Genomic DNA, 26795 nt, shown 5'->3' on the forward strand with positions numbered 1-26795 from the left:
ATATATATATATCTATAGATATATAGATATATATATATCTATATATATATATAGATATATATATTTTTTTTCACTGTACCATTCTGATTATATCATCAGTTAATGACATGCACCTGTAGGTTATATCAAAGCCTATTGGTTAGAAATCCTAGGATTCCCTCCCCAGGATTGCTGCTGGCAGGTGAATTTAGCTACGGAGGGAAGCAGGGCAGCCCAGCAGGCAGGAGGAACTCCTCCCCTCACTCTGCGATCTGTTACCTCCCCCTCCTTCGGAACCATCAGCAGCGCAGGAGCTACCGTGCCTTTGACGGAGCAGCTACAGTAAAGCCGGAGTCACAGTTACACCCCGCACAGCCATGGCAGACAACGCCGGCTTGGAAAACCACCGTATCAAGAGCTTTAAAAACAAGGGCCGCGATGTCGAGGTGAGCTTACACGAAAGAAAAACGAAAAGGGGATATTTGTAATCTATATTACAGCGCAATAAATAAGTCTGCGGGCCTCGTTAGGTAGTCTGGCCCCAGCTGAAGCTGCCTACCAGTCAGTCTGTCAGCTACCTAGCCAGTTGGTTAGCTAGCTAATTTCAACTACCAGAAGGATTTTCTCAGCAGATGTCCCACTAAAAAGCGACATGGATGTTTGAACGTGTTATGACCACAGCTGTGGTTGTCGCTTAATTATGTGGAGAGTGAGCGACCGCTCCTGTTCAGCCATAAGCTTCATGACATTTGATGAAATGTTGAGGACTGGCGGTGTAGCTGTCAGGTTAGCTTTGCTGGTGGGATGGACACCGGGTCACAGGCTGGGCTGGGCCCTGCCCGGCATTTCCAGCGTTCTACTGCCGACACAAGCTTACCGACTTAAAATTACTCCCATACCTTGTCACAATGCTATGATCCATAAAATGAAATGTGATATAAACTTAAGTGACTTGTCCACATTTACCATACCCAGCCCTTCTTGCTAGCTAGCTATCGCCGCGAGGAGGCTAACCAAGCTAAGCCACTAAACGCTGAGCTAAATGACGATATTTTGACCCCACAGGTTTTTTCGCCATAGGATTGACATTAAAGCGATCTTAAATTTTTATTTCCAGACTTTGTCTGTTGAGTCGGATATTTAACAGAGATTGCGTTAACTTAAACTAGCAGTTCTGATAAAAGCCAGCTTTTACCTGCTCTAACATACAGATCTGATACATGTGTTTAAGTTTATGAATCACAGCTTTGAGTCAAATGTTCCTGAAAGCTTTTCAGCTTTTGTTTTTGCGTTTCACGTTTGCAATTCTGCATTGAGATACGCATCATTACGCCTGTAGGTCTAGTTTAAATAGGTCCATTTCTCAATTACCCATGAGCATATTTGAATCCCAAAACATGTGCATTTAAACCCACATTCGCGTTTTTTTCTGCAGAATTGGTAATAATACGTGTAGATAATGCAATTGTTATATAGCAGTCCTTCTCAAATCTGCTCTTCAGGGCCCTCTGTCCCTGCATGTTTGAGATGTCTCCCAGCTGCCATTCACTTAACTTAAATATCTTAGTGATTAAAAGGCTTCTGTTGCACTTCATGACACCATAAGAAGGTAATGCAATCATTTGAATATGGAGTGCAAGAGCAGAGAGCATCTAAAACACTAACTTACCAAATGTCACAGGCTCATTACCCATCTAGTTTTGTTCTAAATAGTTGTCAATCAAGATAAGTTTATCATCCGTCAAGTAAGCCGAAACAACTTAGATCACAGAAGACATTAAGCTTCTGATCAAGGCTTTTTATGCATCTTGAAGGTTAAAGCACAGTCATTCCCAATTTGATCCTTTTCTAGTTACAATTGTTACATGTCAGTGAAGTAATTTTTTCAATTTTATGTGATCAAATTAAAAAACTAAAGGAACCTGCTAACGAATTGTGAATGGTTCAATGAGACCCAGACCATGTAAAGGTGTGAATAACTACTTCTGCAACTTGCACAGTTTTGTGTGGCAGTAGATACCTAATCCAACTTGCCAAACTCTTGACTTTCCTCTCATCATATTGGAACTGTCTTGTGGCAATTTCAACTTGGACTCCCAGAGAAAAAAAAAGGGAATTATACAGCAAGTCTTTTTAAAAAATCACAAAAATCCTCCACTATACCTTAAGCAATATTTAGCAACACTTAAAACATGGAAGTGGTCCAAAAAAGGCACTTGAACATCTCAGGATCTTGTGCTGAAATTTAATGACAGTTATTTCTGCTAGCTTTTGAATGTGTCCCTGGACCATCATTTCTGAATCACATGCAAATGATCTCATGCAGTAAAGCTCTATAGAGTCCTGCTGATGATAATGTGAAAATGATGCATTGAGGCGGAGTGATGTTTTACAGTTGCAGGACATGGGCCTCCGAGGACTGCAGTTTGACATTCGGGCCATAAACTTTTAAAATACCATTAATAAGACTTCGCTGTCTTGGATAAGGATGGGTAGTTTGATGCTAGTAATGCAGAATCCAAATATTCAGTGTACATATAAGCCATCAACGCGTTAAATCCTCTGTGGTTGGCTTGTTTATGGTTAAGATCAGATTATTTGATGTTTTATTCTCTGTAAAGGAATCCGTTTTATTTGGGTCTGTGTATCAGCATTCTCGCTCCTTTGCAGTGGTCAGGAGATGCCTCTCTTCCCCCGCGTCCATGGTTATGACTGCCCCAAATTACGTAAGAGGCTATTTAGGAAGGCAACATGAACCTTTTTAAACAGTCACAAGATCATAGACCATTTCCAACTGCTCTGGATTATCTGGAAACCCAGCAGACGCACAAATACAGCAATTGCATAAACCAACTGCTCAGTTGGACTTGATTTGACTTATTTTACAGACCCTTTCTGTTTCAAGTGATCCTTCTGACATGATTCTGTTAAAAAAAATAAAAAATGTCATCTAAACAAACTGTTTTATTTTTGACCTCATATCTTATGATTATACACACTGTAGTGTATTACATTAATAAAGCCCTCCAATAATGTTTACCTCTTCTGTTATTGTTTATAAATAAAATTGTCATTTACTGTTTTTTTTCTTTTTTTACAGACTATGAGAAGACATCGAAATGAGGTGACAGTTGAGTTGAGAAAGGTGAGAAGTGTTAATGTTTATATATTCTCTTACACCAATCTATGGACACGACGTAGTTTTTCCCCACCAAAGCAGTTTCAGTGTGTAACCCGGTCCAAAGAGTCAGCCTAAAGCTTTGCCATTCTAAAGTGTTTGATCCTCCCTCTGTTGTAGTCTGGAAATATTGTAGAGGATAACAGTGCAGGGAGACTGGGTAACTAAACACGTCACATTTTTCATTTCAGTATTGCTGCAAACAGGTGCTCTGATAAAACCTTTAATTATTTATGCTGTCTGAACACCTTGGAGGTTTATGTGCACTTAACCGCCCTGACAGGGTTGTCTCTGATGTCATGGGCACCAGCAGCCTGCAAATGAAATTTCTACACAGAGATGTTGTAAATAAGGTTGCCTGAACATTTTGGTTCAGAAACCAATCAAAATGTTCAGAAAACTGGCTCCAGAGAGTGATGAAGTGGCAGTAGTGTTACAGTGTGGGAGGGGGTGAATGCGGTGGTGGAAGCACCAGTGGTGTAGGAAGGTTGAGAAAACCATTAAGGATATTTCCCTAGTATTCATACAGGCCTGTGGTTTTTATTATGCACTTTTTTCTCAGGTGATGTTCTGGCTTTATATGGTTTTCTTTACTTAGTCCTATTTCTATTTTACTTAAACGGTTGCCATTTGGAAACCGTTTTTAAATAAAAAAGAGATTTGTACATTTTGCTGGTTTGACATAGTTTTGTTAGGTCAGTTGCAATTCGAGGTGTTGCTCTAGAAATCCATTTTCCCAGAGGGAGTTTTTAGACCCTCCATGATAAAGTCGGCTTGAAACTACCAAACTTCTTAGTCAGATGGGTGGTACTGTGCAGACAAAGCAGTGGTGGACTCGCAACAGTTGAAACCCGCCCCAGAATAAGAAAGTATGAAGTCCAATTAAATGACTTTTCTCCCCTGCTGGGTTCATTGTTTACATCCTGGCTGTATCCGAATATCTGCCCTAATCCCTCAATGACTATATAGAGTGGCGACTATGTAGTGGACTTTATAGTGAACTCTGTTAACTGACCGTTGGACAGATGATCACTACTTTTCGCTCCCCGTTGGTCGCTGTGACAATAAATCCCAGGATGCTTAGCTCTTGCAAAGCTATCTGAGATATATCTGCTGGTCCCGTGACCATGGACGACTGCTACTTTTCAAGGTGCATTGTGGGAAAATTCGAGCTCATTACTTTTTCATCCACTAGATGTTCGGACGCTGGTCTAAAATGGCGTAATCACTATATACTGCCCTATGTAGTGATTAGGGCAGATGTTTGGACACAACCCCTGTCTTTTTTCCTTGTTTACATCTATGGGAAAGCTAGAGCGCCTCTCACTGGCATTGCCTATGACAGCTTTGTGCACTTTTGTTTTGATGTTTTCTACACAAATGTCTTTTTCAACTCTGATAGAGCTCAAGTCAACCTGCAACGATTTGTTTTTGTTTTCCCTCTAATGCTGTGGATTTTTATTGGCACAGCCTCCAGATTGGAACAAAATGATAGAACCTCAGCTCAGATTGACTTCAGAGCTAGTTTAGGGGTTTGTTAACCCTGCTGGCAGATGCGACCCAGGACCTAATCCAATGTATTTGTTTTTTGCCCCTATTTGCATGGCATTCAAAACAGGCCAATCCTTTTTTTTTTCCTTAAAGCACATTTTGTTACTCCCATATGTGGTGCTAAATCAAATCTAATAGTTTGTAAAATGTTTGTGTTTAAGGATGTCTCCATCTGATATTAGGCTAAAAACTATTATTGGATTAGATCTGCCTGCACCTTAAATCTTGAACATTCTAACATGTCTAAAGTTGATGTTACCCATTGGTATTATAAAAAAAATAGTCAGTTGTTCAATTATCAGTAAAAAAAATGTTGTACCCGTTTATGTTGACTATTGTTCTTTGACCAATATCACTTAATCACAACTTTTCTAACATTCCACACTACAAAATAAGTAAAGGAACGTATGATCCGTACCAATATTGGTATCATTATTGATCATCTCTTATAGTTTGCCCCATGGTTGCCGCTGCTCAGGGATCAAAGTAGATAGTCTTCTGATAGGGATAGGTCTGATAGGTAGATAGGGATTTAAAAACAAAACAGAGAACCTACATAATTGCCTTATAATGCCATGGAAATCTGGATCTTAAATTTTTATGAATATGTTTACTAAATGTTTAAATGTTCAAAGGAAACTGAGGATGTTGTAATGACAATACAAGGAAACATTTATATCATATAGGAAAAGATAGAACAAGAACTAAGAGAACAGTATTCCATTTACCTTTTCATCTGGATGCAATGAAGTATTTGCTTTTGAGTATAATTTCTGTTCTTTTTGGTTGAAATGAAAGAAGATTTCGCATAACCTCATGAGTTGGAAGAAATGAAATCCTGCTGGACAAAATGTTTTTTTACGCTTGGCAGAAGATGATCAGCCACTTACAGTTTAAGTAGTGAGTAGCCTGGTAAACCAGACTAAATGGGAGATGAAAGGTGTTATTTAGTCTGGCCCTGATGAATGAGACATCGGAAGATTGTTGATGAGAACAACCTGTTGTCTTTCAAACCGCTGTCTGTGCCTATTGGCCAACGCTCTGACCAATGAGCTCAACTGACTGTGACATAGTAAGCGGAAGCTGGTGGGGGAGTGTAAACAAACGGGTTGTTGGTAAACTGGTGAATATGTCCTTCTCAAAAATGAATGAGCGTTGAGCCTCTTCCTGCTCACATTTCAATAACAACCCCAATGTCTAATCCTTCCAAAACTGATTCCAAAGCTGAGTCAAAAATCGCCATCAGAGCCAGCGGTCCTTCAAACACTGCTAAGCCAAGAGAGGGCTGCTGCAGACGGGCTGCGTTTAGCCCTGGCCTCCGTTAGCTTTGGAGGTCTCCTGGTTGCTGCGGTCCTCTCAACTTTGGAAATTGTTTCTTTAATTACGCATTAAATCGGTAAATGGACCATATAGGGACTATTTAAAGTACATTCTCGCCTCAAATGATCTTAAAACATTTTTATTGAACAACAGAAAGAAAACTTTTAGCTTTCAATAGGGCGCACCTACAGTCGTGCAGTTTTGTCGTCACGCCTTCAAAACCCTGCCCGCTTTCCACGCCAGATTTAGGGCGTGGGGCATTGATCGAGGCTAGACCAACTCGCAGGCAAAAATGATTTTGGCCGCTGGCAGGTGGGGTTAGTTTACTCGGCTAAGTAGCGAGGGCAGGAAGAGCCATAATGCTGAGAGCAAACCGTCAGTGTGAAGCACAAGGGCAGACTTTGAGCTAAGTGACACGCAAAGACTCATTTATGCACTAGCACAGCTGGAAGAACAGCGTTTGTCCAAGTTGAGCGCAGCGCCGGACCATTCCAGATTGCCGCTGCTGCCGTGGTCCATCTGTGGTCATGCAGAATGTGCGCCGCTGCACGGCAGGTGAGCAGCATGACCAAACAGGATGCAGCAGCAAGGCTAATACTGCTTAGTAGATTACAGCACAATGATGCATTTTAAACATATGAGAGACCACCCGCTAACGTTTTTATGTAATCTCGTCCCATCAACGTCCCATCAACGAAAACTTACGTAGGTTCCCGTTATCGCCATGAAAAAAAGGAACGTCAACAAAATTATTTCGTTGACAAAAAACAACACGGAACTTGATCAAGTCCTTTTCTAACATTCTACAGTACAAAATAAGTAGTAAAATTATGTATGATTCGTGCTATTATCGTATCAGGTCAATATTGATATCGGCCAAATCTTAAAGCTGCAATATCAGTATTGTATCAGTGATGGAAAAATTTGTATCGGGACCCCACTATTGTAAATATTTTATTATTTATTATTTTTTTTAAATCTTTTTTCGCCTTATGATGTGACCATAATGATGTCATCTTCCATTGTTCAATAACTTGTGTAAGAGATATCAGCATCCGTTATTACTTCCCGTAAACGGTGTGCTGCTGTGTGAGGTGTACACTGTGGGTTACCTTAGGGCTGCGAGAGCTTCACACTGGACTCTGATGGGGGCTGCATTTAATAGTCTGAATGGCCATGCAGGGAAAAACAATCTACCCCGATGTGTGCCGTCTCTTCACTTTTTAGAACATGAAATGGTAAAACATTAAAGATACCTGTTATCTAGCAGAAATGTGTCATTACTACCGTTTTAAAAGATTCTTTTGAACATCATAATTACATCTGACATTCATTGAAGTTTTTCCTACATGTGTTTTTGTTGTGCAAAGGAAGTCTGTGTCTGAGCACCATCTTCAACCTTTAACTTAATAGTTTAAAGATAATGGAGTGCACCATGTTGATATGGCTCCTTTTAATAAAAAAAAAAAAAGATGCAGTAAAACACTATCAGCACATCATGGGAGCATACTGGTTAAAAATGGGTGCTGAATATTTCTTATGTGAAGCTCTAAAGTGGTTCTGAGTCTAGCGCATTCCTTGTAGCTGGATCAGAGCAACAAGAAGTACTGCACTGGATGATTAGTCATCAGTGACGCACATAGGCATGATGCACAGGAATGTAGGGCAAGGGAATCTCCTCCTACCACTGACTCACATGCTTTGTAGACGCATGCTGAATGAATATGAGCTTTCAGAGTTGCAGTGTGTTGGGTTTTAGATTCAGTGTCCTGTTTTAAAGAGGCATTTGTAGAAAAAAATAAAAACATGTTCATTTGAAACTACTTTCTATTTGGGTTGAAGCTAGAGGGAATAAAGCTATTATCTAAGTTCAATAACTTTAATCTATATATTGTTTTCTTTTCTACATTCATTAATGTAGAAACACTTTGAATTCCTGCCCTCAATGCTTTTGTGTTTTCTTCCTTGGTCAGAACAAACGAGACGAACATTTACTGAAGAAGAGAAATGTTCCCCAGGAGGAGAGTCTGGAGGATTCTGATGTCGACTCAGACTTTAAAGGGGTAAGTGTGGCTGTAAGTTAGACTCAAAGATGGGGAAGGTATAACAGTTCAATTCTATGAAAAGAGGCTGTATTTACTCGCCTTTGATTGGCTTTCTTTATGATGCTAAGCCTATAGTTCTTAAGCAAAAAGTATAAAAACAAAGATTTAGGCAAGCAAAACATTTATCGTACACCTGAAAATCAGACATACTGCAAAGCTTGAAAAACAACCTGTGAACGACATAGTTCAGAAAACAGGGTATTTAGAGCTTAGAGGGGATTATTAAGCAATTCATCTTCCCTGCTGACGTGCTGAGGATATTTTCCAAAATGCGATACTTGTGAATTCATATTGTGATGTATGAAAGTTATAACTTATTCTTAAATACATTGAACTTTGAGTGTTTAATCATAGTTCTTTTTTTTTCTTTTATCTACAATAAAACATTCTTTAGTGCATTTAGCAGCCATGTTATGACATCACACAAAGTGCAGCATGCATTGCGAATCCCTCTTTGTCCTGTCTATTGTTGGTGTGTTGTTTGATGCGTTAATGTTTCTTTTTGTTTATATTGAGGCCTTTATAACAACTGCTATTATTTTGTTATGCAAATGTAGGTAGAAAATACAATCGGCTTTAAGATTCGGCCTAAAAAAGTCAGCAGCACAGACAGGGATCTGACAGACTGATGTCAAAATATTCAGCATCGGTTTCCTCCTTGACTACATATACAACCTTTCTTGCAGTTTGAAAAAAAAATTCAATAGACTGTTAATACTGAGCCGGTAGGTTGATTGCCAGGATCCCGTTTCATACTTTCAAACATTCATTAGATGCTACTCTTATTAAAATGATGCTCGCCATTTCCATAAGAACTACTAATCATTGACTCTGAGTAACAACTATTAATCTTGTCTGCATATCAGAAAAGAAACGGATCATGGTCGATGTTTACACCGGAATAGCTGCACATATTCAAACTTTGTTTTTTCCCTCTTCCACTCTTGAAGCAGAAAAAGAAAAGTGTTGAAACTTAATTACTGAATTGATAAAAATCTTTTGTTACATAATCAATTGAAGCTTGACTAAATATCATTGACATCACTGTGGAGTAATGATTCATCCCTTAATACGACTAAGGTATAGACTCAGGAGACTGGTTTAAATTCTTTACACAAGTCTCTATATGTATATCACAAAAAAATCATTATCACAACGTTGGTGTCCAAGAAATTGGAAAAATATGGATTAATTGCAACTGATATAAAGAAATTCCTTGGTTTTAGCATTCGTCTGTGGCGGAATATGACTTCACCATCTGATACCAGTTATGACATGCATTTTGCTCATGTACAGGGTCTGTGTTAGTCTATACTGCTAAATCTCCACAGCTGTTAATATTCTCCATTTCTTATTTTGCAGCAAAATGTTACACTTGAGGCAATCTTACAGGTAGGAGTTTAATTCAATTGTTGAATTGCACTATCAAATGTTGCAAATTGTTAGTGGCTGTTATATAATGCTTTTTGTATTACTACAGAATGCAACCAGCGACAATGCAGTTATACAGCTCAGTGCAGTGCAAGCAGCCCGGTTAGTAGCTCTAAAATAAAGGAGTTTATATTAAAACTTAATGGTTTTGATTGAGAATAATTTCAAACTTTTATTTTTATCTTGTCAGAAAACTTCTCTCAAGTGACAGAAACCCTCCCATTGATGACTTGATAAAGTCTGGGATTCTGCCCATTTTAGTAAAATGCCTTGAACGAGATGATAAGTAAGTGTTCTATGTTTTTCCTTTTTATTCCTTTCTATAACAAAACAAAAAAAACAAATTGTAATTTTCTAAATCTGATGCCACTGTGGCAGTTTTTTTTCTAATGGTCACAGAAGCTAGGTGTGCATTAAGCTTGTTATTTCCCACTGCGACCACACGTGAGAGTGAGCTTGAGGCATGCAGGGCAGCTGGCTGCCTCTCTCAGCTCAGGCCAAGCCAAATATATCGACATTCCTGTCTCTAAGAGTTCCCCAATTCCCAGGACCTTGTATCCACTGAGGGTAGAGATTAAATAGCTTAGTTGTAAGAACTATAGGGAAGAAGTGGATCACGCAACAGCTACATTTTGGAACACATGTTCTTTCTAGAGATCATTCTGTATAATCGATTGCTCTTCATAAAAAAAAAAAATATATATTTACTATTATGACGAGAAGCTAAGTTTTGATTTTATCCAGCAGTACTAAATATCTTTAAATTGAGTTCTCTGAATTCTTTCTTGGAGAAAACAGACCTGATTTACTACCAACAGGCCTGTCGCACCATAGCAATGTCTTGTTTATTTGCCGTCCGTGCTAAGAAGAGTAAAACAAACCATCAAGAATTCCAGATCTTTATTGGAGAAAGTTAAATATTTATTGTGGTGGATGGATTAATCACCCATGACCACAATATTTTGATATTTTCCTTTTGTTGCATCAGTTTTTCAAAAAAAAAAAAATGTATTACTCCTTCCTCATTAACATAGCTTCATACTGATAAAAAGTTTGAACTCTAAACCTCAATGCTTATTTCACATAATCCATGTAGAATATACAATTACCAACCTATTAAGGATCAATGATTTGGGAATTGGATGGAATTAAGATGTTCTGTTTTTTTCCCCCCAACAAAAAAAAAAACAAAAAAAAAACATACATGGGTGTTTTTTTTTGTCCTTTTTCTTGTTAATTTTTATCTTACAACTTATTGTAATCTCTGGCTGATTTAATTTTCTCTTACTTTTCCAGTCCTTCTCTTCAGTTTGAGGCTGCCTGGGCTCTGACCAACATTGCCTCTGGAACATCAGCACAGACTCAGGCTGTGGTCAAATCAAGTATGTAGACCCAGTGTTACCCCCTTCAGTAACAAGGATTTGTTTTTTTTTGTTCAGAGAAGTGGTGGTTTAAAAAAACAAACATTTTACTAGGTAGTGAAACAAAGATTAATGTGAAGGTAAATCTTAAGCTTTTTAAATTTTAATGTAAGTCTGATCATTCCCTTGAGGTAAGAAAGTGCATCTTAGGAATATGTTATAAAGATGACTGTAGGAGTTGAGATAAACACATAATGCTTGTTGTTCTTGTGCTTGTTTATTGTAACATAGACTCCAGGTAGCGAGAAGTATAAAAAGAATGATGGGGCAGTTTGGGTAATTGTTTCCTTTCTAGCAACATGTTTTCAATGGAAATGATGCAGGTGGCTACAGCTGCTGTTGTGGATATAAGACAGTCATGTGTTTCTGCCAGAATATCTTTGTCTTCCAAAAACATTTTCTACAATAAACCAGCTCCACCAAATCTTAATACAAGCATACCGTTCATGAATGTAATTAATAATGTAATTCCGTCAAAGGTCTTCCAGTCCATGATACTATGTACCAATTTATCATCATTGCAGTAATAAAGAAAATATGTAACATCCAATCTTAACCAGTGAAATCTGCATGCCTAACAAGAAGTGGCAAATATTACTTTAGGATGTAATAAATCACCCCCAAGTTATTAGTGCTAAAATTTTCATGCAGGGTTATTTAGTTGTATCCATGATAATAACTAAAACTTGTCCCAGGGATTAGAATAAAAAGATAATTTGATTTCTTTTTCTTTCTCATCAGAAATTGACATGTTGGTGTTTAATAAAAAAGATGCTTGATCTGTTGCAAACATATAATGATTTTTAAGATTTTTTTTTTTTTTAAATGTTAGCAAAGCAGGGAGCCAACACTGAGGCATGGCCCTGGGGAGGCATGTATATCCCAACAGTTTCTTTTATTCTCAAGAAAAGGCTGTTAATTATTAATGAAGGTTTTGTTGTCTTCTCTGCTTAGGTTTTATGTGATGTTTTGGATTTCTGTTTTATTTTGGCTTTGAGTGTTTCCTGGAAACAAGCTTATCTGTGGAGCTGCACAAGCTGTCACCTCGGGCAGAATTTTGATTTGTTGTTTGTACATCCAGACGCAGTGCCCTTGTTCCTGCGACTGCTCCAGTCCCATCACCAGAACGTTTGTGAACAGGCTGTATGGGCTTTAGGAAACATTATAGGTAAGTAGAACCTACTGATGCTGGTGTGCGCAAGTTAGCAGCTCAAGCCCAGGCTGACATGTTTATTACTTCCTGCTCAGGTGATGGTCCACAGTGCAGGGATTATGTCATCTCCCTGGGTGTCGTAAAGCCTCTGCTCTCTTTCATCAACCCATCAATCCCCATCACCTTCCTCCGCAATGTTACCTGGGTCATTGTTAACCTATGTCGCAACAAGGATCCCCCTCCACCCATGGAGACTGTGCAAGAGGTGAGCATGTCTGGAGAGGAGTGTATGCTTTACTGGCTACATCTTAGATCTGCACCAGTGAATCTTCTGTTATTGGTTAATTATTCTTGTAGAAGCATAAGCTGTGATGAAGACTGGCTTTGATATTGTATCAGCCGTTTTGCCATGCTTTTCTTAAAGGAATAGTACACCCAAAACATGATTAGCCTTCATTTTCTACTCACCCCCATGCTGAACAAAACTCTGGAGTACTTTTTTGATATCTCAAATGCATCTGGAGATCTGGGAGGCTTCTTGCTGTCTGCTGACATTCAAATAATGGAGGTCTATGGCGCCCGAGACAGAAAGGTCCACAAAAACGTGTCAATATTCCTCCATACTGCTCGTCCAATGTAATCCAAGTGTCCTGAGTGGGTAGCATCCAGAATTTACTCGAAACGAAGTCATTTAGAACGTTTTAGAGCCTAAACAGTAGTGTATAGGATTTCCTAATAGCGCCCCCATGCGCGCTCACGATTCTACGGAAGCCGGCAGACCAAACCGGAAGGAAGTGCGCATTCAGCGTCTGCTCTGCCGATAATGCAAGCGTAGAAGAAGAAATGTGCTGTTTACCTGTGCAAAGAAAAACAACGAAAGAAAAATGTCTGAGGACTTCAGTGTTGAGGAAGAGCATGAGTTCTTTGCCGAGCTGAATGCGCTGGTTTGGTCTGCCGGCTTCCGTAGCGTCGTGAGCGCGCATGGGGGCGCTATTAGGAAATCCTATACACTACTGTTTATGCTCTAAAAACATTCTAAATGACTTCGTTTCGAGTAAATTATGGACGCTACCCACTCAGGACACTTGGAATACATTGGACGAGCAGTATGGAGGAATATTGACACGTTTTTATGGACCTTTCTGTCTTGGGCGCCATAGACCTCCATTATTTGAATGTCAGCAGACAGCAAGAAGCCTCCCAGATCTCCAGATGCATTTGAGATATCAAAAAAGTACTCCAGAGTTTTGTTCAGCATGGGGGTGAGTAGGGCTGGGCGATATGGAAAAAAAACTATATCACAATATGGATTATTTTATATCACGATAACGATATATATCACGATATACCACAACTGATGTTGCATTTTATGTTTTCATAGTCCGTCAGATGGACAGGGTTGAAAAAAATCTTTCATCGCCTATTTTTTACCGATCATCTTGTTTCCTAATATGAGAATCCCAACCCCAAACCAAGAACACCAGTTATGCAATTTGCGGCCATGACAGTGAACAGTGAAAAAGTTTATCACGATAGAAAAAAATAGAGGAGAAAGGTCACGATAGACATGTTTCTCTCGTCCTCACGATATATATCGCCATATCGCCCAGCTCTAGGGGTGAGTAGAAAATGAAGGCTAATCATGTTTTGGGTGTACTATTCCTTTAATGTGATGTTTTTGTTGGAAACTGATAGAACTCCAGCTCAAAATGAGAAACTTTCACAGCAGGATTTTACAACATATATAAAAGGCAGATACACCAGGAATATGACTCTGGGTGTTTGGATCAATGTGGCAAAAATGGAGGAATAAAATGTAAAAGACAAATCGAAGTAAAAACTCAACAAAAAAATAAACTGCTCCTGTTTTTTTATCCCCTAAAATATTGTTCATAAACCAGTCTTTGGGTGTTTTCGATTTCAAAGGCTGCATCCTTCCAAGGACCAGCTCTATCTTGAGAGTCTTGGCTGTCGATTCAAACAGGTCCAGCCTTCAGCGGCTTATATCCCTGTGCGCTCTATCGCTTAGCAACCAAGGGAGTGGACACACAAAGCAGGAAAAGAATGCATACCAAGCTTCTCACTGCTGCTCTGGGTGTTGATAACATTTTCGAGGTGCTTTAATAGCTGTATCGTATCAGATTTATAGTCCCCACACTGCAGATATATTAGAATCTGTCCTTAAATATCAGCCAAACCCATGTACACAGGAAAAGATTAAAAAATTTAAATAAAACAAACATTACATTCTACATATCTGACTCAATAACCATTTAAAACAACTATTTTCATTAATTTCACACAGAACTATTCACATACTTGTATTAAACTGAACTTCCAATATTCACCACTGTTTGTGCCACGTACCTTTTTTCCTCTGATCACGGAGCAGCCACCTTGCTTGAAATCGCAATGAATCACGGAATATCCAAGGCTACGTAGGATACACCGGGGCCGTCCTTCAAAACGGGACAAAAAGAAGGATGCATTTGTCAGACGCATAACGAGGAGTGTTACAATCCGAACAGACCTCGACGCTGCGCTATGACATAATTGGCCCACAAATCTGGCCTTTGGAGGATGCAGCCCATGAATTCAAACTTGGCATAAATCTGTGAAAGTGAGCAGCTCTCCTTTGCTGAGATAATCCATCCCACCTCACAGGTGTGCCATATCAAGGTGCCGATTAGACACCATGATTAGTGCACAGGTGTGCAACATTAAAAAAATGGGAGCAAAACAAAAAGTGTTGCGTTTAACTGTAGTTAAAACGTAGTTTCTAGCCTTATGTGATGTCATCAGATACAGCTGCTGTGAAAGCTTGTTGGGAAACATGATGGCAAAATAACAAATGCTGACATTTCATTTTCTAGATCACAAACCTTTAAGGTAGTATCTTTTTAAAAGTACTTGTAGCAAGTAGATTCAAGTCCCTTTACGGTAGAGGAAGCACAACAGCTGAAACACCTATCAAGTGTTTTTTGACCTCACTTTTCCAGCTACTGACTTCATAAACTTGTATATTCACACTGCTGGTAATGTTATGATGCAGCTTAGGTTGCTGAACTGCTAGCCTAATATGCTAATATCCTTATATATAAAGCATGCATTTTGATCCAACTTGTTACATGTTTCTTCCCTGCTTCCAGCTCCCTTTCATTACGGTTTTCCTTTTTACAGATTTTGCCTGCTCTCTGTGTGCTAATATACCACACTGATATAAATGTAAGTATCATTGGACAATTGGGTTTAGGCTGTTTAAATTGTACAAAAAAGCTCTGTGCTCACCCAATGGGTGTTTATGTTTAGATACTAGTAGACACAGTGTGGGCTCTGTCCTATCTGACGGACGGAGGAAACGAACAGATCCAGATGGTCATCGATTCTGGAGTCGTTCCATTTCTTGTGCCTCTCCTCAGCCATCAGGAGGTGAAAGTTCAGGTAAGACGCTGCTCCCGCTGAACAGTTTAAACACTGTTTTTGTTTTGCCCTGTTAAGTAAAACAGAAGTTTTTGCTGTTTCCTTATTTTCAAACTCTAGACAGCAGCTCTGAGGGCGGTTGGAAACATTGTGACGGGAACAGATGAGCAGACCCAGGTGGTTCTGAACTGCGATGTTCTCTCACACTTCCCCAATCTGCTCACCCATCCTAAAGAAAAGATTAACAAGGTATCACTGCCACAAACTCAACGGTGCTTTCCTTCATTTCAAAATGGTTACAAACATGTATGTATCAAATGTTTTTCATCTGAAGTGAAAATTGATGAGAAAATTTTTGGAAAATTAATGTGGCCATCAGCATTTAAAGTGTTTTCGAACAAACAGAATTTGATACAAAAACTTGAATCATAGCAGAAATGAAGCCTTTTAGTGTGTGTGTGTGTGTGTGTGTGTGTGTGTGTGTGTGTGTGGAAGGCTTTGACCATTTCTGATTGGTTTATTTTACAGGAAGCTGTCTGGTTCTTGTCCAACATCACAGCTGGGAACCAGCAGCAGGTCCAAGCTGTTATCGAGGCCGGGCTAATTCCTATGATAGTCCACCAGCTGGCTAAGGTTTGGAGGAGCCCTTTCACTTATCTCTATAGATGGCATTTTGGAAAAAGTATTGTGTTTAAGAGCCATAATGTTCTGTTTTTGTATTTTCTTTTAGAAAAATAACATGATCAAATTATTAAACTGGGGTGAATGCAGCATAGATTTTTAGACTTCTCTGACAACATGCTGTGGTACTACAGCTATGTAACAGACTGGCTCTCCACAGGGTGACTTTGGCACTCAGAAGGAGGCAGCATGGGCTATCAGCAACCTCACCATTAGTGGGAGGAAAGACCAGGTGAGTCTGATTTTGATGGATATGATTAGTTTCCTTTCAAGATGGTTAATTTTCCCCATTATGGTCATATTTAATCATTTCAGGCATAAATCTTTACCAGAACATGTTACTCATTTAAAAGAAGTCTCAGTTCAGGGAAGCATTTAGGTGATACTTTGCTCTTTAAATATTATGAAGATTGTGTAAGGTTGTGTTCGACACTCAGAAGCATGTACCTGTGTTGAAATAAAAGTATGAATGTTGTGTGTATGTATGGGTTTGTGTAGGTGGAGTTCTTGGTGGAGCAGAATGTCATCCCTCCCTTCTGTAACCTGCTGTCGGTGAAGGACTCGCAGGTGGTGCAGGTCGTTCTGGACGGCCTCAAGAATATCCTCATTATGGCTGGAGATGAAGCCAGCACGATTGCTGAAATCATAGAGGAGTGTGGAGGTCTGTGTTCATCCATTTCTTTAGTGCCTTTCCATCCCTGCTTTATTCTTCCATGACAAAAAATCCACTTGGAAAACAGCCGTAGTGTAAAACGGACAACAGTAATTCTAAAGTAAAGAAGTTCCACTGCAGGATTTTACAAAATTATCTTTCATTTAAAAAGAAAAGGCTGTTTTTTGTTGGATATATCATAAATGGTAGAAGGGTGTTGGTAATAAAAGGTTATAATTAAAGTACATGCCTGAGAGACAGAAACATGATGTAAAACATGCAAACAATGAGAGGAATAAGATGGCTGCCCTTGACCTCTGATCTATTGCCTTCATGCTTTGTGTGATTAACATCAGATGCATGTGGGTGGAAACCTGTTTTGGAAGGATAGATTTTTGTCTTGGCTTTAACAACAGAGCATTGGTCACAAACTTGTATGCTGGCATATTTCACTTTTTTCTTTTCTGACCAGGGTTGGGCTTTGTTTTATTTTGAACCATTGCGATTCCTGATAGCTGTTCTACAGGTGCTGGTCATAAAATTAGAATATCATGAAAAAGTAGATTGATTTCAGTAATTCCATTTAAAAAGTGAAACTTGTATATTATATTCATACATTACATACAAACTCATATATTTCAGATGTTTATTTTGTTTAATTTTGATGATTACAAATGAAAATCTCAAATTCATCATATCAGAAAATTAGAATATTGTGAAAAGGTTCAAAATTGATGGCCCCTGGTGCCACACTCTAATCAGCTAATTAACTCAAACCACCTGCAAAAGCATTTAAATGGTCTTTCAGTCTAGTTCTATAGGCTACACAATCATGGGGAAGACTGCTGACTTGACAGTTGTCCAAAAGACGACCATCGACACCTTGCACAAGGAGGGCAAGACACAAAAGGTCATCGCTAAAGAGGCTGGCTGTTCACAGAGCTCAGTGTCCAAGCACATTAATAGAGAGGCGAAGGGAAGGAAAAGATGTGGTCGAAAAAAGTGTACAAGCAAGAGAGATAACCGCACCCTGGAGAGGATTGTGAAACAAAACCCATTCAAAAATGTGGGGGAGATTCACAAAGAGTGGACTGCAGCTGGAGTGAGTGCTTCAAGAACCACCACATACAGACGTATGAAAGACATGGGTTTCTGCTGTCGCATTCCTTGTGTCAAGCCACTCTTGAACCACAGACAGCGTCAGAAGCGTCTTGCCTGGGCTAAAGAGAAACAGGACTGGACTGCTGGTGAGTGGTCCAAAGTCATGTTCTCTGATGAAAGTAAATTTTGCATTTCCTTTGGAAATCAAGGTCCCAGAGTCTGGAGGAAAAGAAGAGAGGCACTTCATCCACGTTGCTTGAAGTCCAGTGTAAAGTTTCCACAGTCAGTGATGGTTTGGGGTGCCATGTCATCTGCTGGTGTTGGTCCATTGTGTTTTCTGAGGTCCAGGGTCAACGCAGCCACATACCAGGAAGTTTTAGAGCACTTCATGCTTCCTGCAGCTGACCAACTTTTTGGAGATGCAGATTTCATTTTCCAACAGGACTTGGCACCTGCACACAGTGCCAAAGCTACCAGTACCTGGTTGAAGGACCATGGTATCCCTGTTCTTAATTGGCCAGCAAACTCTCCTGACCTTAACCCCATAGAAAATCTATGGGGTATTGTGAAGAAGAAGATGCAATACACCAGACCCAACAATTCAGAAGAGCTAAAAGCCACTATTAGAGCAACCTGGGCTATCATAACACCTGAGCAGTGCCACAGACTGATCGACTCCATGCCACGCCGCATTGCTGCAGTAATACAGGCCAAAGGAGGCCCAACTAAATACTGAGTGCTGTACATGCTCATACTTTTCATGTTCATACTTTTCAGTTGGCCAACATTTCTATAAATCCTTTGTTTTTATTGGTCTTCAGTAATATTCTAATTTTCTGATATGATGAATTTGAGATTTTCATTTGTTGTCATTTGTAATCATCAAAATTAAACAAAATAAACATCTGAAATATATGGGTTTGTATGTAATGTATGAATATAATATACAAGTTTCACTTTTTAAATGGAATTACTGAAATCAATCTACTTTTTCATGATATTCTAATTTTATGACCAGCACCTGTAGTTTCTATCGTATCCCCATTTGGATTATTTTATTAGCAAGGGTCTTAAGGGTTTACATGAGCTAGCTTAACACTTCTGTTCAGATAAAATAATCTGAACTTCTCTATTGATTTTAATTATATGACCATTAAACATTTTATTAATGTTACTATAAATTTAAAAGGAACTTGTACTTAATACCACTTATTTACTATTTTATCTACCTAATTTGTCAGTGGTGCTGATATGAAGGTAGAAGCACCGCAAAAGGTTTAGTCTCAAGGAAGGTATGAACAGAATTAATTTCCCTGAAGTGTTTACTGCGCCTAAACTAGACATGGAAGTAGAGATTTTTTTTTTATTCTGTGCATAAAGAAACGGTGAGATTTTATACAGTGTGGGCTTCATCATAAACAAATTAAGGTTGGGCGACTGGACCAATCTATCAACGTTTGAATGAGCTCTTCAAAATGTATTTATTTTTTTAGGGTTAGCTGTTAATAATGTTACACAAAAACTCCTTCCAGCTGCAGCTTTTAACCCCAGTACCACCGTGCTGCAGCTATTTATCTACTTAAACCCGAGACGGAACCGATCCAAACCAGAGGCCAGCTTTTGATCAGCTAAACCAGAAGCGGAGAGAGTCGGTTTTATTTTAATTGTTTACAGGATGCTCCGTCTGTTACTGATTTGTTTTAATCACAACAAATAAAAAAATTAAACAAAAAAGAAGAAATAAATTCTCCTGTGAAGCTGCGTGATTTACATGAACGAATAAAATAAAATCCCTGCCCCAGTTTTCAGTCTGTTCAATTTTGCGCATTCAGATAAAGAAATGAATAAAGATTAAAAAAAAAAAAACTGTTGCATAACTGTCAGACAACTGGAAAACAGGAACCTATTCCCACTGGACATACTAATAAATTTTTTTTTTTTTTTTACAAGAAAACAAAACTAATTGGGTTTTAGTAGTGTGTTTAGCTGGTTAACAATATTAGCAGCAGTGCAGAAGATTTATTTTCTTTCTCTCTCTGTCTGCTTTTAAGGTCTGGAGAAAATAGAAAATTTGCAGCAACACGAGAATGAAGATATCTACAAATTAGCCTTCGAGATAATTGATCAGTACTTTTCGGGAGATGATGTAAGTTCTTCATCGTTCATTTATCTTTTAATTACATGTTGGCTTTAAAATCTGCTTTGACCATGTCTATCCTCTTCAGATTGATGAAGACCCAAGCTTGATCCCTGACACCACCCAAGGAGGAACCTTCAACTTTGATCCTGCTTCCAACATGCAAACAAAGGAATTCAATTTCTAAAAAGCCAGGGTGTTTGGTTCCACCAGTTGCACGGGTACCCTGACATCATCGCAGACATTCATCCATTGCCCAACAATCTGACAACCCGGTACAAAAGGATCTTTAAACTCCAGTCTCGCCTCCAACGGATTTTAACCGCAGCCACTTCTGCACTGTGGGGAGCTTTTTTCTTTTGTCCCGTTTTTTTTTTTCCCCCTTCTAGTGCAACTCTGCATAGGAGCCCTGGCTGCTTATCTGACAACCTGCATGAGGAGAAGCTGCCAGTGCTTCTATCACTCAAAGGTAAAACCAGAAGGAGGGAAAACGCAAAGCCTGCTTGGCAAGATGGAAATTGCCAAATATCAAGTCTTTACAAAGACAGAAACACAAGCACATTTTCAAATACTTCACACACACTCATTTATATATACGTGTATAGAAATGCATATATATGTATACACACTTTTTGACACTTAAGATATGTGTGCATACTTCTGTTGGAAGTCATATCACACCTGGGGAAGAAATACTGCTGTTAGTTTGTGGTTTACTTTTGTGCTTTCCCTTCCCTGGATTCTCCTGGTGTAACTCCACCCCAGCACACACACACACACTATCACAGTGTACACCTAAACACACCTGGTCACAAAATTTCCTGATGACTAGTCGCACCCCTGTTTCACCCACTTTAAAAGCGATAATCCCCAGGCTAAGCCATGATTACCACGGACCCCCTCCTCTCTGCCCTCCCAGGAGGCTCCATGGGCAGGTGGAGGTGTGAAAGGGCTCAGAGGTAAAAAGGATCAATCCGTGGCAAACCAACGGGACTTCTGTTTTTTTTGGTGTGACCTCTCTCGACATATAGGACTCTTTAAGGAAATTCATCAAATGTGAAGAAATTGCCATATTTTTTTTTCTCGCCGCATACATTTAACCTGATACTCTCCTCCTTCAGAAGAGCATTGGTGTTTTTCTCAAAGGATGTAAAGGCGGATGATGAAGGCACAGAAACTTTCAAAAAGAGGGATCGCCTCCCTCAAACACCAACATCTTACCCTTTAGCCAGTTTTCCTCTGGACTCCCCCTGAAATGTGAAAACTCAAAGGGGAGGGGGCGGGCTCATCATAAACCTAACTGAAATGTCCAGAATCCAACAATGTTATTTTTAGCTTTTTGTTTTTCAATTTTCACTTTGAATGGAAATTAATTTTACATTTCAGCTTTGGTATAATCTGTGGAAGTTTTTTATTTTTTATTTTCCTCTAGTCTTATGCACACAATTGAGGCACAGGGATGTCTGCCTGCAGAAAGGGACCTATGCTCACTGATGAAGAGTAGACTCATCCGGTGTGCAGGTTCTGATCTTTAGAGTACTGAACTCATTTTTGTTTGATTAAGAGGTCACATGTCATCACTCGATTTGAATAATTGTAAAAAAAAAAAAAAAAAGTGATGTGTATCTCTCCTTGCCGTCTGACAAATATATTCTACATAAAGCCTGTACAAAGCTGCTGCAGCAGACAGACATTGGATGGTTGACTCATCCAGATTTCTGGGGAGGTTTTTTTTTTCATGTTATTAGAAGCAATATTTTTGTTTTTATTCTTGACATGCAGATGTATTGTGATGAAATGCTGGTAAATTGGAGTAGGCCGGGTTTTTGTTTGTCTTGTTTTTAACTCTTGGCGGTGACGGCTGTTTGGAAATGTACCGTCCCACGTTCCAGTTGGTGTTTTAGACCCGGGACTAAGGTGACTAACTTTAAATCCGACCCCAGCCCCGGTCTTGTAGATGATCCACTGGTTGGCTGCTAACTTTTCAGATTATAGGCGTGGGTGTTCAGAACAGCTACTGGATCGCAGAGGGGCTTTGAATATCTGGTAGGGCTGATTAAAAACAGCCAGGACTTGTTTTTGGGACTAGCTAATTTTACTGAACAAAACTATAGAGGGTGTACAGTCATGAGCTAGCAGACTAGACCGAGCCACTTTAAAGATTTACAATTTTGTTGTCTTGTATCCGAATTGATACAAGCTTATGTTTGCAAGATTTTTACTTGCTAATAAAAAGCTGTTTTAAGTGACTAATAGAAAAAGAAGCAACAGACAGCGTTTTCGCCTCTGATTGTTTGTATCTTTTTATAAATTTTAGATTGAATTCTTCTCTTTAAGGTGGCTCATTGATGCTTTCAACTCTTGTGCATATTAAAGACAATAATGAGTTGAGAAATCATTGTGCCTTTTGTTTTTTCATTTCAACTATGAAGAGTTTTTTTCTGAAAGAATAAAAAAAAATCAAAGCAATTAGAGAATCTTGATAGAGGGGATTAAAGTGGTCTCCCTTCTGAGTTTGCCATGAAGAATGGTCAATGTTGCTAGCTGTCAAAACATTTTATTTTTTTAATCTTTACCCAATGAACCACACCATTTCTACCCTCCCCAACACCACAGACATCACTCGTCTACCATCATTGCGGTCAACAGATTTTGGTTTCCTTTCTTATCTCACCCTCAGAACATAAGTCTGTTTCTGATTCTAACCAAAATAAACTTGCTGTTTAGCCGTGTGTTCTTTGTAGCTTGCAAGTGTTTGTTTCATACATATAAGGTCATCATAACCAGGGTTCCTAACAGTTAATAAGACCTAGTGGGTAGTGGTTAACTAGGCCTCAGACTTTGAATAAGATACACTTTGGAGTTGGTCCTAACAACATGCTGCACAAGAAAACAAAATTCAAAGATGTCATGTTAATAGTCCTGACCTATATTTACTTACGCATGTAGGCTATTGGTAATGCGTCTTCCAAAATTATTCAAAATGGATGAATTTTCTTATTAAGGCAGATGTTGACAGTAATCTCTTGATTGGTAAAAAAAAATAAGGTAAATTTAGGAGAAAGATGTAGTGTGGGGAAAAGGACAAAGGCAAGTTTGTATGGCACATTCATTGGTAATAAAATTTTAATTGCTGGACATGAAAAGATGGCAGAAAAAGTACTTTATAATTAGTAAATAAATAAATAGAATAAGACATGAAAAAGTTGCAAAATTCCTCCCATATTTTCTTTAAGATTATAATGCAGAATTTCCAAAAGTGCACCTTTTAAATTATACATAGAAATGGGTCTTTATTTATTTATTTTTTTTACTCGGCCAAATCAACAGAACAGGTTTTTTTTGTATTTTAATTCCTTATACAGGTGCTGGTCATAAAATTAGAATATCATGAAAAAGTAGATTGATTTCAGTAATTCCATTTAAAAAGTGAAACTTGTATATTATATTCATACATTACATACAAACCCATATATTTCAGATGTTTATTTTGTTTAATTTTGATGATTACAAATGACAACAAATGAAAATCTCAAATTCATCATATCAGAAAATTAGAATATTACTGAAGACCAATAAAAACAAAGGATTTATAGAAATGTTGGCCAACTGAAAAGTATGAACATGAAAAGTATGAGCATGTACAGCACTCAGTATTTAGTTGGGCCTCCTTTGGCCTGTATTACTGCAGCAATGCGGCGTGGCATGGAGTCGATCAGTCTGTGGCACTGCTCAGGTGTTATGATAGCCCAGGTTGCTCTAATAGTGGCTTTTAGCTCTTCTGAATTGTTGGGTCTGGTGTATTGCATCTTCTTCTTCACAATACCCCATAGATTTTCTATGGGGTTAAGGTCAGGAGAGTTTGCTGGCCAATTAAGAACAGGGATACCATGGTCCTTCAACCAGGTACTGGTAGCTTTGGCACTGTGTGCAGGTGCCAAGTCCTGTTGGAAAATGAAATCTGCATCTCCAAAAAGTTGGTCAGCTGCAGGAAGCATGAAGTGCTCTAAAACTTCCTGGTATGTGGCTGCGTTGACCCTGGACCTCAGAAAACACAATGGACCAACACCAGCAGATGACATGGCACCCCAAACCATCACTGACTGTGGAAACTTTACACTGGACTTCAAGCAACGTGGATGAAGTGCCTCTCTTCTTTTCCTCCAGACTCTGGGACCTTGATTTCCAAAGGAAATGCAAAATTTACTTTCATCAGAGAACATGACTTTGGACCACTCACCAGCAGTCCAGTCCTGTTTCTCTTTAGCCCAGGCAAGACGCTTCTGACGCTGTCTGTGGTTCAAGAGTGGCTTGACACAAGGAATGCGACAGCAGAAACCCATGTCTTTCATACGTCTGTGTGTGGTGGTTCTTGAAGCACTCACTCCAGCTGCAGTCCACTCTTTGTGAATCTCCCCCACATTTTTGAATGGGTTTTGTTTCACAATCCTCTCCAGGGTGCGGTTATCTCTCTTGCTTGTACACTTTTTTCGACCACATCTTTTCCTTCCCTTCGCCTCTCTATTAATGTGCTTGGACACTGAGCTCTGTGAACAGCCAGCCTCTTTAGCGATGACCTTTTGTGTCTTGCCCTCCTTGTGCAAGGTGTCGATGGTCGTCTTTTGGACAACTGTCAAGTCAGCAGTCTTCCCCATGATTGTGTAGCCTATAGAACTAGACTGAAAGACCATTTAAAGGCTTTTGCAGGTGGTTTGAGTTAATTAGCTGATTAGAGTGTGGCACCAGGGGCCATCAATTTTGAACCTTTTCACAATATTCTAATTTTCTGATATGATGAATTTGAGATTTTCATTTGTTGTCATTTGTAATCATCAAAATTAAACAAAATAAACATCTGAAATATATGAGTTTGTATGTAATGTATGAATATAATATACAAGTTTCACTTTTTAAATGGAATTACTGAAATCAATCTACTTTTTCATGATATTCTAATTTTATGACCAGCACCTGTAGTTAGAATCTAAGCACTTTTTCCAATATAAAAGTTTAAAAGAAAGTTTTAGAAATCCTGATTAAAAAATATCTCAGAAGTGATGTTTTACTGTTATTTTGGCATTCAGTCCTTGGATCACACTTGAACTGGACTTCTGTGGTTTTAGAACAGGGTCTGCTGTTTGCACTAAAACTGAATTAACTTTCCAGGAATTAAAATTGCATATCAAAATACACAAAGGGCCGGATTTATCAAGATCCAATTTTGCGTGCAGTAATTTGCGCTCGCAAACTGGAATTTTGCGCGAGGGGCTGAACCATGGTTTGCGGGTGATTTAACAAGAGCGATTGCGTAACTGGTGGCAGGTGCAAAACTGTTGGAGACGCCCTATTTAAATGATGGTTTTGCGCGTTTTGTGGTTTGCGGCAAAGTAGTTTGTACAAACTAGTGCATTAAGAAATTTAAATCTTACAGTGACCCCCAACAACAACAAAAAAATAATTATATATATATATATATATATATATATATATATATATATATATATATATATATAGATAGATAGATAGATAGATAGATAGAAAAAACTTTGGCAACCTTTATTCCCTAAGGTGGTATGTGGCTGAATATGTGTGCTGCGCGTACGCATATCCGCAGCATTTGGCACGTTGCTCCACAGGCGCAGGGGGAGAACCCCGACCCCGTCGGACAGCACTTCTAAAAAAGGAGATCCCAGCTCTCGCTGCAACCGTACGCTGGAATGACCCAGATGCAAAAAAAGTGCAATGTTGCAAGGAGTTTTGTGATATCTGGTATTGCGTGGGTCCTCCTTGTGGCTGGCTCCAAATCCATTCGGAGTTCCCCCAACAGCTCCAAAATGGCAATGCTGGATAAACGATATGTTTTGATGATCGCTTCCTCGTTCATTCCAAAAATATTCAAACGGAGTGAAAAAATGCGTTCACTGCGTCTCCTTGCTTCATTTCCATGTTTCCTTCTTGCGACAATAACCGCTGCCATGTGTGCGCAATTACGCATACAGACCATTTGCACCTTCTTTTGAAACGTGTTAAATATAGAGTCAGATACCGTTAGCAAAATTGCTTTCAGGTTTAATAAATCACTTTGCGAGTGCTAAATTAATATATTTACATGTTCTCCTCCCACAAGACGCACTTTTGCGTGTAAACGCCCCATATTGCATATTCATTGCAGAAAAAGTACTAAATGGATAAGAGGCGCTATTTAGCACGTTTTAAAGACCAAATCCTTTTAGCACGCTGTTGATAGATCAGTTTGTACATTTTTTAGCGTGCGCAGTGAAATAGCTCACGTTTTTATACACGCAAACCTTTGATAGATCCGGCCCAAAGTGTTTAATTCTGGAAATGATCATCCTTCATGTTCCGGATTTAAGAGTTCATTAAACCTAGCTACATCTGGTCAACACGCTTTATATTCAATAAATGAGATAAGGTTAGTAAAATACAGAGATCTCTTTGGACTGAAATATCCTTATTTTTTTTTTAAGGGGCTCATGGGGTTTGATATTCCGGGGTTTAAGTGTTGTATCCCTCCAACAGGCTGAGTAGAAGGATGTGTGGCATTCAAAAGTTTTGTAAAATCAGTGGTATCTAAGCTGATACCTTGAAAACTTTCCAGTCACATTATGCTTTTTATTTTTAGATCCATCTGGCAGTTTGGCACAT

The 26795-nt window shown here is 39.0% G+C and overlaps 1 protein-coding gene across 1 annotated transcript; it reads left to right on the forward strand.

Moving 5' to 3' along the window:
* The first annotated feature begins 261 nt into the window (after positions 1–261).
* On the forward strand, positions 262–22861 carry kpna3 (karyopherin alpha 3 (importin alpha 4)). Its single transcript, XM_038302389.1, has 17 exons — positions 262–425; positions 3080–3124; positions 8002–8091; positions 9496–9525; positions 9614–9666; positions 9755–9850; positions 10861–10946; positions 12067–12153; positions 12234–12403; positions 15319–15363; positions 15448–15579; positions 15679–15807; positions 16087–16191; positions 16400–16471; positions 16738–16900; positions 20044–20138; positions 20218–22861. The coding sequence occupies exons 1-17, from the start codon at positions 357–359 to the stop codon at positions 20314–20316; spliced, it is 1566 nt and encodes a 521-aa protein (XP_038158317.1). The 5' UTR covers positions 262–356; the 3' UTR covers positions 20317–22861.
* The last annotated feature ends 3934 nt before the right edge of the window (positions 22862–26795 follow it).

This window comes from Cyprinodon tularosa, unplaced genomic scaffold, assembly GCF_016077235.1.
Source record: "Cyprinodon tularosa strain WSP-4 unplaced genomic scaffold, ASM1607723v1 ctg49, whole genome shotgun sequence".
Classification (NCBI taxonomy): Eukaryota; Metazoa; Chordata; class Actinopteri; order Cyprinodontiformes; family Cyprinodontidae; genus Cyprinodon; species Cyprinodon tularosa.

Coding starts and splice junctions, on each gene's coding strand:
- kpna3 (XM_038302389.1), top strand. CDS start 357: ATGGCAGACAACGCCGGCTTGGAAAACCACCGTATCAAGAGCTTTAAA. Junction 10,947..12,066: donor TCAGGCTGTGGTCAAATCAA/GTATGTAGACCC, acceptor TTGTACATCCAG/ACGCAGTGCCCTTGTTCCTG. Junction 16,901..20,043: donor AATCATAGAGGAGTGTGGAG/GTCTGTGTTCAT, acceptor TCTGCTTTTAAG/GTCTGGAGAAAATAGAAAAT.